Source organism: Zingiber officinale, chromosome 8B (assembly GCF_018446385.1).
Source record: "Zingiber officinale cultivar Zhangliang chromosome 8B, Zo_v1.1, whole genome shotgun sequence".
In the NCBI taxonomy this organism is placed as follows: Eukaryota; Viridiplantae; Streptophyta; class Magnoliopsida; order Zingiberales; family Zingiberaceae; genus Zingiber; species Zingiber officinale.
The window spans coordinates 46539071-46562588 of NC_056001.1; the positions used below are offsets into that span (position 1 = coordinate 46539071).

The 23518-nt window shown below is 39.0% G+C and overlaps 1 protein-coding gene across 1 annotated transcript; it reads left to right on the forward strand.

Moving 5' to 3' along the window:
- The first annotated feature begins 1090 nt into the window (after positions 1-1090).
- Positions 1091-21798, forward strand: LOC122013759 (serine carboxypeptidase II-3-like). The gene is made up of 12 exons (XM_042569986.1): positions 1091-1478; positions 1553-1660; positions 1752-2014; positions 2222-2482; positions 3437-3549; positions 3661-3753; positions 4399-4504; positions 4753-4890; positions 13099-13275; positions 17980-18120; positions 18172-18175; positions 21434-21798. The coding sequence occupies exons 1-12, from the start codon at positions 1091-1093 to the stop codon at positions 21796-21798; spliced, it is 2157 nt and encodes a 718-aa protein (XP_042425920.1).
- The last annotated feature ends 1720 nt before the right edge of the window (positions 21799-23518 follow it).

Below are 23518 nucleotides of genomic sequence, written 5' to 3' on the forward strand. Positions count from 1 at the left end.
AAAATTAAACCTAACATAAACCTAACTTAAACACACCTAAATGACTCCAAAATTGAACATTAGTTATCAACCTTAAATTAACTTAACTAAAACTTAAATAAATTTAACACTATTAAAAGTTAAGTAATCTTAATCAATTTAATTAAAACTTAAACAATTAATTCAATTAATTAAAAGTTTTTTATTTTCTTTATAACCTAAAAACTTATTTATTAATCAACGTAATAAACCTTTATTATTTGATTAATATAAGTTTAATTTAACCTAATTCATAATTAGTTTAAATCAATTAATTTAAACATAACTAAACAATTTAATTCATATTTAATTAATGAATAAATCTTAATTTAAGTAAGAATATTATTTCGAATCAAACTTAATAAATTGACCTCAGATTCAATTAAATAGTTCATAATTACACTTAATTTACCAAAACGTGTGTAATAATTATAAATCTTAAACTTAATTACTAATTTACTCAAACTTAAATTATGTTAACTTACACTTAATTAATCCTAAACTAATAAATCTAATCTTAATTAATCCTTAACTAGTTAATCCATACTTAACATTTTAGTTAATTCGAAATCAAATTTAAAATCAATTAATTTAACATTAACTAAATAAATTTAAACTTCATTATTAATTTAATCTCACTTAATTTAATTAGTTAATAGTCAAGCTAAAACTAATAAGATCATTATATACGTGACTCACAAGAAGTGCTAAAACTAATTAGATTTACTTATTATGATAAATGAATAATCCAGTGAGTGAGTGGTAAAAGTTGATAAAAATTAAGGGAAAATTAAATTAGATTTAAATAAAATATGAATATGCATTATTTCATTGTATAAATATTGAAAAAAGTGGAATTTTTTAAAAAATTCTTTTAATTTTGAAAATGTTTATTCAAAATTAATCATTCGTTGGCCTTTTACAGAGTCCATTGCCAAATAGAACAAACACATCAATCTCCGCTGGCTCCAACAAGAATCCATCCCAATAAAAGATTCATCCCATAATTATCCAATGATTCATCCCATAAATAAGATTCTATTCCATTCTATTCCTCATTCCCAATCAAACAATGAAGCCAAGTTTCAGTTGTCTCTTCTTCCTCCTCCTCCGCCTCCTCCTCTTCTGTTTCTTACACTGCGTGGCTTCTAGCACGGCGAGGCAGAGAGATGTGCTAAACAAGTTCTACTTTAACAACGGAGCAGAGAGGTCGTCTTCTTCTTCTTGGGCAAGAAGTCTTCTTTCGGTATCCGGCTTGGAGTCGAAGGTCTACGACAATAGCGGGCTAAAGGAGGGGGACAAGGTTGTTCTGCTGCCTGGCCAACCAGAAGGGGTGCATTTCGATCAGTACGCGGGGTATGTCACAGTCGATAGAGCCAACGGACGAGCTCTATTTTACTACTTTACCGAGGCTGCCGAGAACAGCGGATCGAAGCCTATTGTGCTCTGGCTCAATGGAGGTATGGAATTAGTATAAAATGATGTTGCTTTTCGATTGATAGAGTGGTGATTGCTGTGGCATGGGTGGGTGCAGGGCCGGGGTGTTCGTCGCTAGGGTACGGCGCCATGGAGGAGCTTGGGCCGTTTCGAGTCATGAGTGATGGCAAGACTCTGTATAGGAATCCCTATGCTTGGAACGAAGGTAGGAATCATCATCATCATTATCATCATCGTGACAAAAGATTTCTGCTTTGGCATTACCTCAAACTGACTAGCATCATGCCACCATTCAGTGGCGAACGTCTTGTTCCTGGAGAGCCCCGCCGGTACCGGCTTCTCCTACTCTAACACCACATCGGACTACGCCACGAGCGGCGACCGTAGGACGGCGATTGACGCTCTGGTTTTCCTCGTCAACTGGTTCGAGCGGTTCCCGGAGTATAAGGGGAGGGACTTGTTCATCACCGGTGAGAGCTACGCCGGGCACTACGTCCCCCAGCTTGCCCATGCCATACTCCATCACAAAGATCGCCTCATCAATCTCAAAGGCATCGCTGTAAGACATGGATCCCGAGAACAATCAGTCTGATCGATCAATCCCCACTCTTTTGATTGCTAATTAAATTGATTGGGAAGGATCGATCCCCTCAGATCCGATTCTTCATCGAAAGTTCTCATTTCGATTGCAAGATGATTTGGGAAGTATCAATCTCCTCTAGTTCTCGACTGAAAGATGTCATTTTTTTGCTTTCGAATGACCTAGATCGGGAACGCGGTGATCGACGAGGAGACGAATAACAAGGGGCTGCTCGACTACTATTGGACGCACGCGTTCTTAGCCGACGAGACCATTGTTGCGATCCACAAGTTCTGCAATTTTTCGCCGGGTGCGCAACAACAACCTTCGGAGTGCAACCGAGCTGTCGCCGAGGCGAACCACGTCTTCACGGAAGTGAACGTCTACAACATATACGCACCTCTGTGCTTCTCGTCGGGCGTGACGCCAACTCCAAAGTTGCCCTCGGTTTGTCTATTGCAAGCATCTTTATATATTTATCCTCATTTTCCTAGTAGTTTTAGAGTCAATTTAGAATCGAAGTTCATTGCATTCTTGTTTGATCGCAAGTTAAATTAGGAAAAATCTATATTGGATTTAGGGGTAATCAGACAGTAAATGCTAACTTCTATCATGATCCCTTTGAGAAATACAATAACAACTAACTTGATGCAAACCCTCGTACTCAAAAAAAAAAAAAATGCATGAACGCCAGGTGATCTCGAGATTGTGTCCCGCTTGATCATGTGATGTGCGAAGAGATATGCAATGGTCTTGCTACCCTTTCAAGGCCCCTCCACCAATCATTTGAATGTTAATCACTAACATTACATAGTTTTCACTCAAATCATTTTATGGTTCTCAGTCAAGTCAGTCACTGGATAAGGTTAAATTGCACCCAGGGAGACCTATACGCTGCAGGATTGACTTGATGAGATTATAAGTTTCCTTAGATCATTTGGCGGGCAGGCCCCCTTTCTAAACTCATTCTAAACTTAATCACTAATATGAATATTTTCCACTTGAATATTGCACAAATGGAGAAGGGTGGCTTATGATCATGGTCATTCAACATTTGAGTCAGAGAGATTATAAATTCCTCTTGATCATGGATTCATGTGTTTCACAAGCTCCTCTTCCACATGTTGAGTTGGAACTTGCATAATATTTTTTTGTTCACCTTAGGAGGCTTCTTTTTGTGGCCTAACTGATTCAAAATATTCGCTCAATCAGATTAATTATGAATAATAGAGATATGGTTTATAGCCAAGTTAATCGTAAAAACCATGGAACTAACAGATTCGATGATCTCGTTCTATTTTTCAAAATATATGACAACTTTGTCCCATCCCTTTGTACCTACCAATTGTTATCTCTGTATACTAAAATTAATGTTGTATTTAAATTCTGATGCAGATTGAGAATTTTGATCCTTGTACTTCTAATTACGTGGAGGCATACCTTAACAATCCTAAGGTGCAGAGAGCTCTACATGCCAATGTGACAAAGTTCAACTACACCTGGTCTGGTTGTAGGTATATATCTATACTTCATATGCACCAAGCTGTCACTTGATAATTTTATTTTCTTTTAAACAAAATAATGAAAATTCAACTCATTTATTTATATTTTTTGTCTCAATGCAGCAAAGTGATACAGGGTTGGTCAGATCAGCCTTCCACAATGCTACCAATTATTCACGAATTGTTGTCTAATGGAATTAGGGTTTTGATATACAGGTAAAAAAAAATAATTATAGCCTCATCGTTAGATTCATATAACTAACCCAGAAGATAAGTTAAAGTGAGAGACAAAATTTAGATGAAAACCCCTTTGTTGCCATCGATGTCTTCATCGTATGACAGTAGTTTTGCATAAGTAAATAGATATTTTCATCATATTATAAGGGGTATCGGCTTTAAGTACATCAATTTTATGGCCCTTATATACATTGTGTAACTACAATAACAGTTATAGATATATCGATTTTTCATTTCGAGGCCATTGTTTTAGTAGCTATAGTTGCACAAGTCTTTAAGAAAAGGTAGATTCGTTACCTTAGGGCCCCCTTAGTGTCGGCCCCACGGATATAGAGAGAGGTACATGTAGGTACACAGGCTATAGGCATATGGTAGGGTGAACTCTAGGTCATCAATTCTTGAGAATCGACCCCTGGTCATTACGCCATAGATGTCATGTGCCCACCGTCTATGCTACGCCCTGAAGACATGCACAAGTCTTTAAGATTTCGACATAACGTATGTCATACGATAAAGATAAAGTTATTGTTTGTCAGATTACGAGTGAGGGGTTTTCAAACAAATTTTGTCCCTAAGTAAGCTTTGGATTGGTTCACTTTCATATTCATGCATACAATTATGCAGCGGTGACTTGGATGGAAGAGTTCCTGTTACTTCCACAAGATACTCCCTCAACAAGCTAAAACTTAAAGTGAAAATTCCATGGAGAGCTTGGATGCTTAACAGTGAGGTAGACAATTATATTATTTTAAATATTTTGGTAATTGCACATTCATATATTTTGTATTTCATTATCCTTGAATCCACCTTCACCCATAGATAAAAGAACTGAAAGTGTTTACATAGATAAGCAAGTTATCCTCCTATGATATTGGCAGAATTATAATGAAAGACGTCAAAACTCTCTTCATTGCTAAAACCATGATTACGACTACTAGAACAATATTAACTTTGATGATTTTTATTGTGAATATGCAGGTTGGGGGATACACTGTGGTTTATGATCATAATTTGACATTTGCTACTATTCGGGGAGCAGGGCATAATGTTCCAAGCTATCAACCAGCTCGAGCTTTGGAGATGATTAAGAGTTTCCTTCAAGGGCTGCATCTCCCTGTTATTTTAAGAAATTGAACCAATTAATTTGTTGGTGTTGTTGTTATTTATTGTTAGTTCAATAGTTAAAAAAATATATATATAATCTACAATTTGTTTAAATTTTCTCTCTTGTACAAGTTAATCATGGTTGAGGCGGACTTCAATTAGTAATTTAGAAATTTCATATTAAGTGATTTAATTTATTTTAAATTATCATTAATAATAAGTGATTGTGTCATAATAAATAATATATTATAATTAAGGCATTGTGACAGATTAATTATAATTTGAATATGCGAATAGGCCTGGTAATTGGACTGGTTTCATAGACCTACTAATGGACCTGGTAATTTTGAGTTAATAAATTGATTCCAATTCCAAACTTGTTTCGATTGCTTCTCACCCAAGTCGCCTATATAATCTCCAATAAACCCTTCGACGAAGCGAAGGTGATTTCACTCCAACACCCCTCATCGCCTGTACCCCTTCCGTGTTGGGGAAGCGCCACGACGCAAGCCCACCGGTCGTCGCAAAGAAGCATTATTGTAGCAATGCTATTACTGTAGTATTTATTGTAACATCCAAGAATATGATTGCTTGGGAGAAGATCCTAGCGACTTGGGATGCTCGGGGATAAATCCGGATACCATCAATTATATTTAATAGTCACTCTAAATTCCTTTGATTTTATGAAAAACAAGAAACTGCACAATTTAAACAAAAAAAAGCAAATATATAGAGGAGAAATGGTAAGTTCCATCTTCTTTAAGTAATGAAATCGTGAAGTCCTTTAACCTAAAGGAAAAGCACCCGTCGTATATAGAATTTCCCCTCCATGATACATTGGCATTCGCCTTCCTAAGTCGCTATCATTGTGCAACCTGACAAGCTCAAAGATAAGTTTCTTTTTGGTGCATATTGATACTGATATCAGCGCTATACTCACTTAAAAATTTCAGAACAAGGTATACTCAAACAGGAAGAATGTACATTATAGCATTAATGATCATGAAAGAGAGGTTGAAATAAAAACTCACATGATATTGAAAAGGATGAGAATCGACTGAAAAAATTAGGAAAATTTTATGCTATTGGAGAAATGTTTCTCCAACATAATACAACTAAGTTATGATAAATCCATCTATAGTTTGTAGAATTGTCTAAATATATGAATCCATCTATATTTTGTATGCCAATGCTCAGAAAATCCATCTACGAGGGTAGATCCTCTGGACTGCTTTTTGCAGTCCAGGGGATGGTCCCTAAACATGCATTGATGGCGATGAATGGCCCCCACCTATTTTATAAGTGGGGACCATGTATTCCATCAATGCATATTTAGGGGGCATTACCTGGACCGCAAAAAGCAGTCCAGAGGATCCGGGCTCATACTAATAAGCAAAAAAATTCTTCTTCCAAAAGCTTGTGTTCCCGCTGTAAACACATATTAGATTCATTAGAATTGTTGATTTAGTGAGTTTTCTTGTGTAAAAGTACATAATATAATTGATGTAAACTAAAATCTTAATCTTCCTATTATGCACCCAACCCACCTCTTGAAAGATTATCGGGGGAGGACTCGACCACATTGAAGGAAGGGAGTTGACCTCCACAAGAGGATGCATCAATTTGTACTTCCAAAGGGAACACATCCAATCTTCACCGACGACGATAAACATTGTTCTAGATAATTTGACAAAAATATCTTAAAACAACTAAGTTAGAGTCTATCCTTTATAAATGGGTATCATGTGGTACAATGGGGATTAGCAGTGATGCAGAGGTATAAATAGGCGCCACGAGGTCAAGCGGCTTATTCATCTTTTCCTTATTTTTCCCCTTTTTTAGGGTTGGGATTGAGAGAAGGGGAAAGGAGAGGATTCACTCAAGGGGTGCCGCCAACCCCTCTACTCTCTCTCTCCCTCTCTCTCACAGTCTCCCGATTTCTCTCTCGAAAGTCTCTCTTGGAGGATCTTTTTTCTCTCTCAACCTCGCAGCCACGTCTGATCGACGGTCGTCGACCTCATAGTTGTGTTCAACCATCACAGACCTGTGTCTCCCTAATCTAAACAGGGATCATCATTAAGGCACTGCAATTAACTAAGGAAGCAAGGATTCAAATGTAAATGGCACAAATAGGAAAATAACAAACTAAATTGACCTCGATCAAATTCAAATTCAAATGCATTAACGAATTAAACCAACCAAGTTGCTACAATAAGATCCAATAGAACATGAACTACAAATCTACCAAGGAGAAATGCTTAATGAAGTGGCACTGTGAGGAAGAAGAAAACTTTGCAATTGGCTTTGAAAAGGCTCACTGAATCCGTTGGATCATGAAGAATTGCATTGGTAGTTGATCGGAATCGGATGAAGGGTTGTTGTTGGATCCAATCACTAGAGAGATAGAATCTAGGGTTTCTCCCTTGCAAAACCTTGCATTAATTAATGTATTGCTGATGTCTAAATTCCCCTTTATATTCACCTAATACAGCTCCTTGCTAGCTTCAAAATGGGAGGGGAAGTGACTTCTCGGATAAGTGCAGGACCCTGGATATTTGTAGGAGTTCCAAATTCTATCAAGGTCAGTAAATAGATACTTTCTATTCAATTCTGCTTTTTCTTTCCCTGTTCAGATATTAATTACATATTGGATTTGTTCCTTGTGGTAACTCAAAGTTGTCTTGATGGACCAAATGGACAGGTCCATTCTCTGGTTGTTGCCAACGGATTGCTATTTTTTGGTTTTAGGTATTATATATGATTGGTTTTGCTGTTTTTTCTATGCTTCACGTTTTTGTGTTTGATAGCTGAATTCTCATCCCTATATTCTTGCTGCATGATGGAAGTATACTGGCATAGAAAATTGATTTAGAAAATAACTCTCTTGAGCTAGCAGCCACTCTTGCTGGTCATAAACTTGCAGTAACCTAATTTATGGTGGGCGACATGCTTTACACTGCCTCCATGGACCACACAATCAAAGTAAGAATCATGTCATGGACCATTGTGAATTTAGTTGTTGTTGGACAATATGTTGCCAAATATTTTTTTAAAAAAATATTGAATTTACAAACTAAATTCAGGCATATCTGTTGAGATTACTTAATCAAATAATCTTATATTGTCATCCTTGAAAGTCAAGTCGAGCTGTTAGGTTGTCAGAAAGATTGCTGCTTTATATTGCCTAGTCTGAAAGCAGAGTCGCTGAGTCGGAAGTTGGAAGTCGAGTCGGGAATCAGAATCGTCAAGTCGGGAAAGGAATTTGCCAAGGGAGATGCTGAGGCCTGCGCTCAACTCAATTTATTTGAAACAGATTCATCCCACTCCGGCTGTGCTTTTAGATTCTCTCACGTCGTCTATTTCCTAAGATACAATGTCACCATGCACACAACCAAGCACTAGTTATTCGTGGCAAACTAAGAATGTACACGAGTGTTATCACAAGTAGTTCAACTGAGCAAATGAATGACTAAGAGGAAAAAATCGAGGAACAAAGGTGGAGGAATTATTTTGCTTTCGCTTCTCTTTTTTTCTACTCTTGCTCATGACATCCTTTTATAGGAGGGCTCACCCATGGCTAAAATGAATGGTCGAGTTATGGTCATTCAATGTTGAGTTTAATGTTGGTCATTATTGCTGAAACACTACAGAATCACTATTAATTGGTTTAATGTCAAATACTATTGCCGAGACGTTATGTAATCACTATTAATGTGTTTAATGTCAAACATTATTATCGAGATGTTACAGAATCATCATTAATGAGTTTAATGTCAACCAGATTAATGCTTCCGTTACACTCTTGAGCAAATAACAACAAGATATTCAGATGACAAAATGTTGATTCATTCGCTTGGGTAAATTCTGCCATTTGACACATGCAGATTGTGCTTGCACAACAGTAAACTTAGTTCAGTACAAATTCGGGCCCTGGATTTGTCCCCCCCCCCCCTCCCCAACACCACACGTGAGAGAGAATCTCTCATCATTCATTTATTCACATCATCAATGCATGTATACCAATATAACCAACCATAGTGCCTTGAAATTTCTAATGTGAGACTAAACTCATGCACAAAGGAGTCTTCTTCTTCCTTTCCACCTCCTTTTCCATTCACATTTCTAACAATTTCCTACATGAATGGAAACATGATATGTGATAACATTTAACACTTGAATTCAGTATAAAACAAGTAGGTTTTACCCTTTGAACATTCCCTTGTGAAAATCTATTCGGTTATTAGCTGACAGTAGACACGATGTCCTTGAACTATTTTACCGTCTATATAGGTATTGACATATCTCACACAGGACTCTCCCTAGTACGACTCGATTCTCATGAGTATGTCGATCTTAGCCATAAATATGCCTAGTTCTGTGAGAAGTTCTAAGAATAGTGTCTATAATTCTTTTCGAAGCGGTCCTATTTTTTTCTCACATAGGTGATCTGTTAAAAGTATTCCACATTACTCTACTAGATCATTAAAAGTTATACGCTTAACCTCCATCCTTCACTGATCTATTGGGTCATTCCCCCACAGTAAGCAACTTTATCAGTGCAGTTAGGTTGCCCCTTTGAAAAAAGTTATTAGGATCTCTAGTCTCATAGGTTTGGTTTTCTTTACACCAACATTTCTCATCAGTATCAAGCTCATCCCCTGTGATGAACTTTCAATTAACTCTCTATTTAACCCTTTAGTTAACAAATCTACTAGGTTATCCTTTGACTTCACATAGTCAAGAGTAATAACTCCTATTAAGAGTAGTTGTCTAATAGTATTATGTCTACAACGTATATATCTACACTTACCATTATTCAAATGACTCTGTGCACGACCAATTGCTTATTGACTATCACAATGTATGCAAATTATCGACACTGGTTTCAGCTATCTAGGAACATCTGTTGGACCCCGTGGTTGTTTTGATGTGATCAACCAAGTTAGGTTAGGTCCTGTTTCGTTATGATCCCTGTGTCTAAGTGTGCAGGAGCTTAGGAGTACAGGAAGTCAAGCGGAAGATGCGGCTAACGAAAAGGACAGCACGGGAGAGAGCCGACGGGCTCTGTGCGTTCGAGGGACGAGATACTGTAGAAGAGTATACCGATGGACGAGAAGAATGTGCACGAAGTTCGAGGGATGAGAAGCAGGAGCGTAAGCCTGCTCGAGAAGAATACCGGAAATTAGGTTCGGGTGAGCCCTATTTCGGTTGGCCACAATCACCCAGGCGATCGGAGAGCAGGAGAGCGAAAGGAGCTAAGCAAACCTGCTGGAGGCGCCCTCAACAGAGGTTGAAGGCGCCTCTGAGGCACCCCATGTGCCTCCGCCATCTTCAGGCGAAGGGCGCCCTCCATAAGCATGGAGGGCGCCCTCCATGCATATGGAGGGTGCCCTCGACCTGGCCAATGTAGCTATTGGCAGCGGATAAAGTTTTATCCATTGCTACCTTGCTAGAGGCACCCTCCATCCTACTTGGAGGCACCCTCAAGCTTCGGATGAGATTTCCCAGGGGTTATAAAAGGACCCCTGGACCTAGAAAATCAACAATTTTAGAACAACTACTGTAATCATTTCTTAGTCTTTTCTGAGCTTTTCAAAGAGTGTAAAAGGCTTCTCTGCCTACAGAGAAGGACATTTTTCTAGTAGAGCTTTGCAACTGCCTTGGATTAACAACCACCTAGGTTGTAATTAAGTCAAATATGTTTGCCTCTTCTTTTCGTTAGTTGTCCATTTAAGATTATAATTATTGTGATAGTGCTACCAATCATAGTTGAAAACAGAGAAAGGTTTTTTTATCTTTCTTAACAGACGCTGCGCTCTCTGACCGACCCCACTGCGCCAACAACATCTTTTAAGAATTGTCATAATAATTCAGCCTCTTCACCACATTTGTTAAGAGTTGCAAACTCAAATTTTATTGTGGATTTGGTTATTAGATTTACTTTGAAGATTTTCATAAAATAGTTGCACCTCCTAGAGTGAATACATATTCACTCATAGACTAAGAGTTTTTTTTATGTTAGATATTCAACTCATATCGTTGTATTATTTGATCACAACAGAATATCTTATATAATGTAGTCCATATTCAAAAGTATACCTTAAATGCCACAGTACTCTTTTTATTCCTTTCCAGTGCTCAACACAGGGATTACTTGTATATCTGCTTAGTTTACTTACTATGTAAGTTAAGTTTGTTTGTGTACAATTCATTAGATATATCAGACTTCTAATCACTCGAGAGTACTCTATTTGAGAAATACTTTTTTCTCAATTCTTCGATAGATGTTGACTCATATCTATCAACGTTCGTGCCAATGTAGTATTGCCCTTGATAAATTTCTCAAGAATCTTGTCCATGTAATGTGACTAACTAACAGTCATTCTACTGTTCTAAGAATTTTGATTCCTAGAATCATATCAGCTAGACTCATATCTTTCATATCAAATTTTGAGTTTAACATATCTTTAGTGGATTTAATTATCTTATCATTACTCTCAATGATAAGTATGTCACTTACATATAAGTATAAGATAACAAAGGCATTCTCTATGCTTTCATGTAAATACATTTATCACATTCATTAATTTTGAGTCCACATTTCTTCATAACATTATCAATTTTCTCATGCCACTACTTTGGTGTTTGTTTCAAGTCATATAATGACTTTGCCAATCTATAAACCTTATATTTTCTGTCTTAACACAGAAAACCCTTCAGGTTGTTCTATGTAGATTTCCTCTTCTAAATTCTCATTTAGAAAGTTTGTCTTTACATCCATCTGATGTATTTTCAGATTTCATAGAGTGGCAATAACCAACAACACTCAAATGAAAATTATTCTCGATACTAAAGAATACATATCAAAATAATCAAGGCTTTTTTGTTGTTGGTATCTTTTGATTACCAATCTGACCTCGTACTTATCAATCATGTCATCTAATTTTATTTTCTTCTTGAAGATCTACTTATAATCTAGTGGTTTGCTTCTCTAAGGAAGATCCACAAGTTCCTAGGTATGATTTTATAAGATGGAGTCTATCTCAGATGTAATTGTCTCTTTTCAATGAAGTCCATTAGATGAGCTTACTGCTTCTGAGTAACTATGAGGCTCACTTTCCAACAACTAAGTGATAAAATTTATTCCATAGAATTTTTCCACTTGAGCTCTTTTACTTCGTTCGAGCTCAACCTCAACTAGTTTATCATCATCTTCTTTTTCTTGTGTTTTATATACCCATTTTGAGGAGCTAACTCCTCTCGAGTCTTATACAGAAATACATGCTGGAAGAATGAGGCATTTCTAGATTCTATTATAGAGTTCTTGTGTGTATCTGGTATTTTTAACTAATGCATATAATACTAATACACACACTACCGTTATGTGCATATCCAATAAATATGTAATCAGTAATTTTTGATCTTATCTTAATCCTTTTCAGATTATGTACCAAAATTTTGGTGAGACACCACCACATTCGTAATTATTTATAGGATGATTGTCTTTCATTCCATAACTCATAAGAGCTTTTGTGTATTTTTTTTGAGGTACCTTATTTAAAAGGTAATTAGCTGTTAACACAACTTTCTCTCATATGAACTCTGACAGTCTAAAACTCAATAGAAGAATATGTTGGTACAGTTAGCATTGACAGTCTAACTTAGGTTTTGATGAATGACAAAATAGGTTAAATTAGTTTCGTTGTGATTTAACACTTTGATGAAGTGTGCAGGAGAAGCCCAACTAGGTCTGCGGATCGATCGGATAGCTAGTACGAAGCCCAATTAGGTCGACGGGCCGACTGGATAGCTGGCACGAAGTCCAGCTAGGTCGACGTGTTGACCTGATAGCTGGCACGAAGTCCAGACTGGTCGACGAGCTGACTGGATGTCTAGCATGAAGTCCAGCTAGGTCAACGGGGTGATCGGATAGCTGGCACGAAGTTCAGACAAATTGACGGGTTGACATGATGTCTGGCAGGTAAGTTAAGGTAAGTCACTGGAGGGGAGTGACTTGGTGAGGACGCATTACCAATTAGGGAATTTAAGCGCCGATCCAACTTAAAACCATTTCAGAAATCTAAATTGAGATCGTGACTAGATTCCGGTCTCGAGGAGATGGAATCTAATTACTACTCTATTTGATTATAAATTGTGCTAACTTTTGTTTTGCAGGTTAGTTTAACTTTTATTTTATTTCAGACTAACATTTTCTTGCAGGAAAAGGAATTTCTGGAAAATAGTGGTATGGGTGCCTGGAAGGCAAAAACTTATCCCGTCGCAGATATGGAGCACGCTGATTGGCCGGACCTACGTCACGATCTGGGTGCCCAGAGCATGCCTATAAATGAAGGCCTCCACGGAGCATCAAACACAACAACTTCTATAACTGCTCTGGTATGCTCTGCTCCTGTAACGCTACGAAGGCTCTCCGATAACTTGTGGTTCAAGTTCTTTTTATTATTGTCGGTATTTTCTTTTTAATAGTTCCTATACTTACTATTGTAATCCTATTAGCGAACTATTAGTAATTGCCTAATGAAAGCACTCGATGAGTGTGAGCCTTGGAGTAGGAGTCGACGAAGGCTCCAAATCAAGTAAAACTGGTTTATGTTAGCGTTGTGATTTGTATTTTCCGCTGCGTACTCGATTCAAATTTTTCTATCGTTATTCATCCCCCTCTAGCGACTTCTACGATCCAACAGAATATTCATCATCTCCTTTAGAGTGTGGTTCTTGTTGGTGCAATATCCCCTGGGTTAAGATTAACCAGGTTGACTAGGAGGCTTGAGTTGGCTCAAGTCTGAGTCTAGATGTTTGGGTTTTTATGTTTAACGGTACATAGAAATAATCGTCCGGTTGGGGAGATTGTTGATACAATTCCCCTCTGGTCAAGGTTGACCAGTTAGATGTGAAGAAGAGTCAAGTAGGTTAAAGGGTTGACTGGATACTTAATTGGGAAAGTCCTAACTGGAGGTTAGACAGTTGAAAGTCCTGGTGAGTGAAGCTAGGTGAAAGTCCTGGTGAGTGAAGCCAGGAAGATGGAAAGTCCTGGTGAGTGAAGCCAGGCTGATGGAAAGTCCTAGTGAGTGAAGCCAAGCAGATGGGAAGTCCTAGTGAGTGAAGCTAGGCAGGTAGAAGTCCTAGTGAGTGAAGTCGGGCAGTGGAAAGATCGGGTGAGTGAAGCCAGGCACATGGAAATTCAGGTGGGTCAAAGTTGACCGGACACCTGGTGTTGGAAAGTCCAAGTAGGTCAAAGGATTGACCAGATACTTGACACGAGGAATCCAGATGGGTCAAGGATGACCGGACATCTAATGGAAGTCCAAGTGGGTCATAGAGGACTGGACACTTGGCACGAGACGGTAAGTCCAAGTGGGTCAAAGTTGACCAGACATTTTGCATGAAGAGAAAAGTCCAAGTGGATCAAAGGGATTGACCAGACACTTAGTGAGAGGGGTGAATTGCCCTGAAAAATAAACCAACCCTTTCTCGGCTTATAACTAAATAAAGAACACTTGTAAATAAAAAGCAAAGAGACTAATTAAAAGAAAGCAGACACAAAGGAATTACTTGGTTTGCAATCAGAAGATTGCTAATCCAAGGAGAATATAGCGCACTATCTGAAGATCTCCTTCAGGCGGAGTAGCCTCTTACAGCGTTAACAGCACAGACAGAAAAGTATAACACAGACAATTGGATTACAAGTTAATTGATTTAATTGTGAAAATCAGTGCTATATTTTTAGCACTGTTCAGGGCGCCTGGAAGGGTTCCGGGCACCCTAAGGGGATAAAATTTTATCCCTTTTGCACAGATCGTGGTTTGACCATGATCTGGATAAAAACTTGGTCTGGGCGCCCGGAAGGGTTCCGAGCGCCCCAGACTGTTCCGGACACCCGGAATGGTTCCGGGCGCCCAAACCCCCAAAGTCAACTCTGATTGACTTTTTCTGTCCGAAACCTCTGCTCCGGTTCAGCTCGCCTCGGTCTGGGTCTTCCGCTCCGGCTCCGCTAGCTTGGGTGATCTCGGCCATCCAAAATAGGGCTCACCCGAACCCAACTTCCTACCTTCTCCTCGAGCAGCCTTCCTCCCCAATTTCTCGTCCCACGAACGTCGCATACGTTCTTCTCGTCCACCGGTGTTCTCTTCCATGGCACCTCGTCTCTCGGACGCACCGAGCCCATCGGCTCTCTCCCCGTGTCGTCCTTCTCGCTAGCCGCGTCTTCCGCTCGACTTCCTATGCTCCTAAGCTCCTACACACTTAGACACAAGGGTTAAACCAAACAGGACCTAACTTAATTTGTTTGATCACATCAAAACACCTTGGGGCTCCAACAATGATTGACCAGATGTTGGAATTGGGGGCCTTGGACTTAGTTTAAGTAAGTCAAAAGGGGAGACCAATCGATCAACTGATCGATTGAATAGGGGTTGTGTTGCGACAAGTAGTGGCACAATCGATCGGCCGATCAATTGGGAGCTTATATCACACACCGAGAAGTGATCCCAATCAATCAGCTGATCGATTGGGCACCCTCAATCGATCGACCAATCGATTGGGGAACTGGAAATCACGCACAGAAGCTGAATCGATCGAGCGATCAATTGGGGTGATTTCCAGAGAGCACAGAGGCGCTTTAAATTAATCGATCGATCGATTCAAAGTCTCCCCAATCAATTGAGAGTCATTCAATCGATTGGGTTCCGACCATTGCGCAGGTTATAGCCGTTGGCGAGCGCTTTCCTCCGCAGTTCTTCGGCTTCTTCTCTAGCAATCATAGCGGTGATCTCAGTGAGATTCTCCACACTTTCACAGCTAGTTCTTGAAGGCTCTTGGAGACAAGTGTAGTCACACTTCCAAGGTTCAAGAGGCAACAACAAACAACAAGTAAGCAAAAAGAAAGAGTTTTCATTTGTATCTTTTGTATTTTCTTCTTGTGGGTGTTGTATATTATTGTGTGAGTTTGTACGAGACTTCTCTACCTCCGGCAGCGACCAAGAAGGAGTGTTTTGATTAGTAGAGTGTGTGTCGCATGTGGATCCTTGGATTAGTCACCTCTTCTTGAGGTGAATACCAAATAAATCCTTTGTGTTAGCATTAGAGAGCTTGTTTCGAGTCTATTTCCGCTGCATATCAACATCAAAGCAAGCAACGAGAGCGTGACAAGCTATTCACCCCCCTCTAGCACATTTCGACCCTATCAAGTGGTATCAAAGAGAGGTCGCTCTTCACCGGAATCATCGTCGGAAGGGGAAACAAGGCAAGAGGGCGAAGAAGTTGAAGTAATTTCATCAAGTCGAAGACTTCATCAAAAGCTCAACTTCAAGATGGAATTCCGAGATGGACTCGGATTCGACACAAGGGTGCCTCTATTGGTGCGGGAAACATCCCATGATCGAACCTGAATTTTGATAATGGCAAAGGATTCAAAGTTAAGATAATTTGTGATCTAATGTGTTGAATGAGCTTGCAGGAAAAGTCCTAAGGTATCTTAGGAAAAAGTCCTAGCTGCGGTTAGGCAGGCAGGAAAACCCTAGGGTGTGGTAACCATAGGTCCTAGGGGATGATAACCCTACATGGAAAGCCTTGGCGGGTTGAGGTCTTCGGGCAAAAGTCCTAGAGTCAGATACTCTAGGTGGAAAGTCCTAGTGTCGCGATACAGGTGAAAGACTGGGCGGGTCGTGGAGAGGACGTCCAGCAGAAAGACCTGAAGACTCGGGCTCTGAGCAAAAGTCCAGTCCGTCTGGATGACCGGTCTAGCAATAGGTATACTCTCCTGAGTGGAGTAGGTGAGGACGTGTTCCCCGAAGAGGGAACAGTAGGCGTCGGTTCAACCTAGAGTTTTTGGGTTGGAAATCCGAAGTCAGAACCGAACAGTTCGATGACTGTCAGACTTTTATATTCATGTTATTATTATGTGCTAACTTTGTGTTGAATGGTATTTTTGGGACTAACATATCTTGCAGGGACAAAGGAGCAAGCTTTGCCTCGGATGAACAGTACCCGAGGCGCCCTCCATGGAGCTTGGAGGCACCTCGGGTGCAAAGGCTGAGGAGCTACAAGGCGCCCTCATAGAGTGCTGAGGCACCTCGGATGGCATTGAAGGCGCCCTCCAGGAGGTTGGAGGCACCCTCAAGTTGATAGACGAAGATTGTTTCGGAGCTGATCCACGCTGCGGATCCGGCGGTGATGCCCTCAAGGGGCTTGAAGGTGCCCTTAACAGCCTTTATAAGGGAGTCTCGACCAGCAGCTTGTATCAACACATTCCAAGCAATCTTTCTTCAGCACGCTGCTAACGAGATGATCCGCTTAAGCTACAATAAGACCTCGATGACCCGAAGCTGCGAAACTTCAATTTTTTGTTGTCGGTATAGTCTTTTAGTACAATTAAATTGTAATAATCTCTTGTACATTTTGCGCGATTATAGTTGTTGCCTAAAGTAAATGCTCAACGAGTGTGGGCCTTGGAGTAGGAGTCATCCCAGGCTCCGAACCAAGTAAATCTTGGTGTCTCTTTGTGTTGTGCTTTATTATTCCGCTACATTTACTTCTAAAATTTTCCGAATACGAAAAGTGAAAGCGACGAGTGCTATTCCCCCCCCCCCCCCCCCCTCTAGCACTTTTCGATCTAACAATTGGTATCAGAGCGGGATCGCTTCGATTTGATGCAACCACCAGTCAAGCACATTTTTCGTGGTGATTTTTAGTTTTTCATAGTCGATCAGAATCGGTATTCTTGTTGTCATCCGATTTTTTTTTGTAATCAAATTTTTCTCGAAGTTGGTGCAACACCACTCGAGATCACGTGTTAGTTTTTCTTTTAACCCGCACTACTAATCCAGGATCAAGTCCTGGGACAAGTTTCTTTTTGTTGTTTTCCTTATGCAAGTTTCTATGGCTCTTCAAAAAGGCTACAGTACATCCTGGCCTCTGCTCTTCACCAGAGAAGACTTCAGCTACTAGAAGGGTCGAATGGAGTCGTACCTTCATACTCATTTCGAAGTATGGATGATCATCAAGACTGGTCTTAAACTCCCAACTGATGGCAACGGTAAATTGATATCTTGTGAGAACTGAGATGCAACTCTAATAAAGAAGGTAGAAGCAAATACCAAAGCAACTTGTACACTTCAGTACAGCTTAACCAAGGAGGAGCTGAACCGCGTCGGCCCGTTCTCGAGCGCCAAAGAATTATGGCAAAAGCTAATCGAGTTGCACGAGGGTACGTCCGATATAAAGGTAAGTAAGCGTGATTTACTACTTAATAAATTATATAATATTAAAATACAGGAAGGTGAGACGGCTAGCCAGCTCCATGCCCGTATACAAGAATCTGCTCAATGAACTCCACGCAATCGGACAGAAAGTGGAGAACCGCGACATCCTAACGTACACCCTAAATGCCTTTCTGAGGAATACCTTGTGGGCATCCATGGTAGATGCTTACAAGGTATCTAAGGGTCTATCTTTAATTAAACTAGACGAATTGTTTGCTGAATTTGAATTGCATGAACAAATTAACGCTCGATCGACCGAGAAGGATATAGCTTTGATTGCAGGTACAAGCAGAGCACGCGAACCAAAAGCAAGACGCAAAACCAAACCAGAGTCAGAAGAAGAACCAGACTTGGACGATGATGATGACGAGATCACAGCCAAACTCATCAATCTGGTAAGAAAGCTCTAAAAAAGAAGAAGGGCTTCAATAAGAAGGATGTCAAGAAGGTAATCCAGTCCAAGGAGGTTCAACCAAGTTCCAAGGTCAAGTTCGAAGTAACCTGCTATGGTTGCAATGAAAAGGGACATATCAAAGCCAACTATCTGAATCAAAAAGATGCTAAGAAGCAAAGAAAAAAGAAAGCTTTGAAGGCAACCTGGGACGAGTCCTCATCAAAAGAGTCCGATGAAGAGCTCAAACATACGTGCTTCCTTGCATTGACGACTCGGGACCAAATCAACGAATCCGAAAGCGAGGATGAATCGGAAGCTGAGTCCGAGAGAAGCCACGGATCCGTATCCATTTCTGAAGGGCCAAACCCCGCTGTAAGTATCTCTCTGTTGCATAACTTAGTTAATTATCTTATGCGTAAATTAGCTAAGTCCAACGTTCGAATCAAATCACTTCTAAAGGAGGTAACATCCCTTAAAAAAGTGACTAACTCCGAATCCTTGACTGACCCTATTCAGACTGAAACCTCAACTCAAGTTCAAAAGCTTGAGGAAGATAATTCCAGTCTCAAAACTCAAGTCAAGGATTTGAAGATCACATTGGAACGGTTTACACTGGGTTCCAAGAATCTTGATTTGATTCTTGGAAAATGGAATGCCGTATATAATAGATCCAGACTAGGATTTAAGACCAAAAGGAAATACCGTTCATATCTATCACTTGTTAACAAACCAAATAGAAAGATAGTCCAAGCATGGGTGCCTAAGTCTAACTTGGTCAATCACGTTGGACTAGGTCATTATTGGGTCCCCAATGATCAGATACATTACCTTGATAGACCATATCGAGGCTATGATCCAGGGGGAGTCAATAGAAAAACTATATTTATAAACAAATAAGAATTGTTTGATAATTGCTTTATTTTTCCTGCTTTTATTATATGCTTAGATTAGGCTAGATTAAGGACTCAGGCGTAATTTATACTTGATTAGTTAGTTCTAGTAGTTTCAAAAGGAAAATTAAATATATAATTTCTTTGAAAGACTCTGTCTAGAAGTGGTGGATGATCTCATATCCAAGAAGGCCCTGTGCGTCGCCACAGCTTGGGAGTCGATCCTTGAAATGTGTATTTAATTGACTAATTAAAAAACCTAAGTCTAACTCAAATGCAAATTAATCCTTAGATATAATCTAAATTAAAGTTAACCATCTCACAAAAATACATAAAGTTTCTTGATTGATAACTTAGAATTGGGTGAGATGGATCTAAGATGAACTTAGTTAAATTTAATCAAACCTAATTATTTAAATTAACTTATTCAAACTGACTTAATCAAATTAACCTAATTAATTAACTTACCCAAATTAATTAACTTAACTATTAACCTAATTAATTAACTTGATTAAATTAATCAACTTAACAATTAACTTAATCAAATCAACCTAATTAATTAACTTACCCAAATTAATTAACTTGACTAACTTAATCAAATTAACCTAAATTAACTTAATCAAATTAACTAATTCATTTAAACCTAATCAACTAATTAATTTAACCTAATCAAATTAACAAATTAATTTTAAACAAATAAATTAATTTCATGGTTAATTAATTTTAACTTAATTGTCACTTAATTAATTTTAACTTAATTTTCACTTAGATAATTTTAACTTAATCAATTAACTAATTTTAACTTAAATAAATCAATTAAATAATTTTAATCAATTTAGCAAATTTTACCTTAAACCTAAACTTAACAAAAAAAACACAAAAAAAGGGGAACAAGAAACGTCTCAGCAAGGCGCCTCTGACACAAAGGAGGCACCCTCGAGTGCAGCGGGAAATTTCCCGCCAAAACCATCTTAGGGCGCCTCTGAGCGAATACGAGGCGCCTTCCATACGACCTTGAGGGTGCCTTCAAGGGCAATGAAGGCACCCTCAACACACAATTTTGCAGCAAACAGAGGCTTCTCTATTCACTATTTTCTCGTGAATCACCCACACCGAGGCACCTTCAACCCGAGTTCCTCCCCTCTAAACCTCATCAAAGCCTCACAATGCCTCCTAGGTATACCCCAATCTATCTTAAATGTTTCTATATACTTTTATTGTGCATTTTTGTTGTTATATCTGTGCTTGGTTAAAATTAGGAAATGACGTAATATTGTGTCTACTTCCAATAGTGGCCCGTCCGCTGATCCTAGGTTCCCCACAGAGCAACATAGGATTGAGTTTATTGAGCATACATTTTCTCCAATTAAATATAGATATTTGAGTAGAACATTTTTTACTAACTATTGTCAGCCCATGGTCCAGATGATTGAGCACTTTCAGCTTGGTAAACTGGTTTACTGCAGTAATGCAGTAAATCTAGACGTATGTGCTCAATTCTATAACAACCTTGAGAGGGTTGATGACCTGACCTATTCTACCAGAGTTGGTGGAAAGTATTTTCAGCTTACCCCCGCCTTGTTATGTACTAGTCTAGATCTTAGACCCTCTACATGCCCCTTTTTGTGCTACCCTAGTAGGGATCTGCCATTTGGCGACCCCTACTCCCACATTACATTAGATACACTCTATATGTATTTTTTTGGGAGGAGAGACCACCTATAGTTTCTGACTTCAGGTCACTATCTCTTAGGGTCCAGGACTACATTATGTATCGAGTCCTGACAGCATGCATTTTACCGATCACATCTCGAGATATCCCGAAGATGCATCCTTCACATTCCTTCTTTTGTATGTCTTATGTCAGCATTTTGATATAGACATCGCATTACACATGTTTCATAACATCATTCATGCGGCCAGTCTCGTTACATCCCTTGTAGTCCACATGCCTTACTGTCATGTCCTGACATATATCTTCTCAACTTTAGGGATAGATACGATCCAGGGGACGGTTACCTCCCTTAGACCTTATGACAAGATTGGCCAGCGTCACCTTAGGTTAGCTCATATAGACATCACCGCTCATGGGGTCCTCGCATGGAGAGGTGGGCCATCGCCGGTCGATCTAGCCGAGGATGAGGTTGTTGCTCCAGCCGAAGGCGCTGCTCCAGCCGAGGGGTTCGTCCTAGCTCCAGATGAGTATTTTTATCCAGCCGAGGGACAGGAGGTGTTAGGATTCACACTTACTGAGATGTTTGAGGATCCTTCAGCTCAGCCCTCGACGTCAGCCCAACCTTCCACTTCCATATCTATCGAGGATAGACTCACTCGACTCGAGGAGTCTTCCGCGTAGACGCGACAACTCATTTCAGACGATTTTCGGACACTACGGGCTGAGATGACCTCCGGATTCACTTCTCTCTGAGAGGAGATTCTTGGAGCACTACATGCACCCGAGCGACCTCTATCACCTCCTCCAGCTGATGATCCTCCTAGTTGATCATATTTTGGACATGCATTGTATCTATTGAACTTATACTTACTCCTTGTGTAGATAACTCTCTTTTGGTTTATTTAGTGCTTACTAGAATAGAATTTATCTTTATTATTCTATTTTTTAAAACTATGTTTTTAAGTCAGTTTATTTTAAAATTCTAGGAAAAATATTTTTTAAATTCCAATTTTTGTTAGTTTTCAAAAATTTGGACTTGGCCGAGGTATTTACCCCTAGAAATCATGTACCCCTAGTTTCAGCCAGAGCATCTCACAAGCACCCTAGGTTTAACTTGCTTGTGTATGAAAACACTTAGAATGGTGTGAGATGCATAGGGTACTGTCTGGACTTAAGAATATTTATGTTTGTGCATTGACATAAGTCTGGGGAATAAATACCAATTTACATTAATTAAGATAAGTTATCCTGTCTTAGTCAAGTTTAACTGGATCACTGACTTAACTTGACTAACCAAGTGAAAGCTATTGCCTTATAGGTAAGCATCTAGTAGCTAATGGTTAGACATTTGGATAAGGAAATTAAGTATTTAGTTTTAATTTTGTTAATTACTCATGCTTGGACTTTAGGACTTTTGAAAAAGAGAACTAAATTTTTCTTTAACATTGACTTACTCTTTTTGATTCTAAGTGAAAGTGGCCTTAGCTAAAGTTTTACAAGTTGTTACTATTTAAGCTAAGTGTTTTTCCTTTCAAATTTAACTAAGTAAAATTAATTTTTGAATCTCTAAAATTTTTTTCTCTTCTTCAAAGGTTGTTGTTCGTTCCTTTTACACAAAACTTTTTCTGCTAAGTTACTTTTCAAAGCCAACAAACTTTTCCTTAGCTAAAAACTTTTCTTCTAAGTTACTTTTCCTTAGCTAAAAACTTCTTTCCAAACTTAGTTTCTGAAATTTTTAAGGAAATGGTTCTTTTAAATCTAAGTACTTTTTCAAAAATCATATTATTTTTAAAGAACTATATATTAGTACACTATGTGTGTATTGTGCAGGATCATTTAAGGTTGTTCGATTTATACTGACTACATAAAAGAACAGAACCTCTGTTATTATGGATGTGCATCCTCTTAATCCTTATATAATAACAAGCACGTATACTTAGTATTTATTTCTTTAACTTATTAATGGGTGAAATTTATTCGTTAAATCAATAGGTCCTATGAGTTGGAAATAGTACTATTTATATGGTGTGTTGTTGATTATAGAAGGAATCTATGTCCTAATTATTTAGGTTGATGATTGTTGGTGCAATATTCCCTAGGTCAAGGTTGACCTGTTTGACTGGTCTTGAAGTGAGTCAAGCTCGAGTCTTGATGATTTGGTTTCGATGTTTGACAATACTTGTAGACAACACATGAACATTGCAGGTGCAATTGTTTATGTGGGGAGATTGTGAAGGAGAGTCAAGTAGGTCAAGGTTGACTGGACACTTAACTGAAAATCCTAGTGAGTGAAGCTAGGTGAAAGTCCTGATGAGTGAAGCCAGGCAGAAGGAAACCCTAGTGAGTGAAGCTAGGTGAAAGTCCTGGTGAGTGAAGCCAGGCAGATGAGAAGACCTAGTGA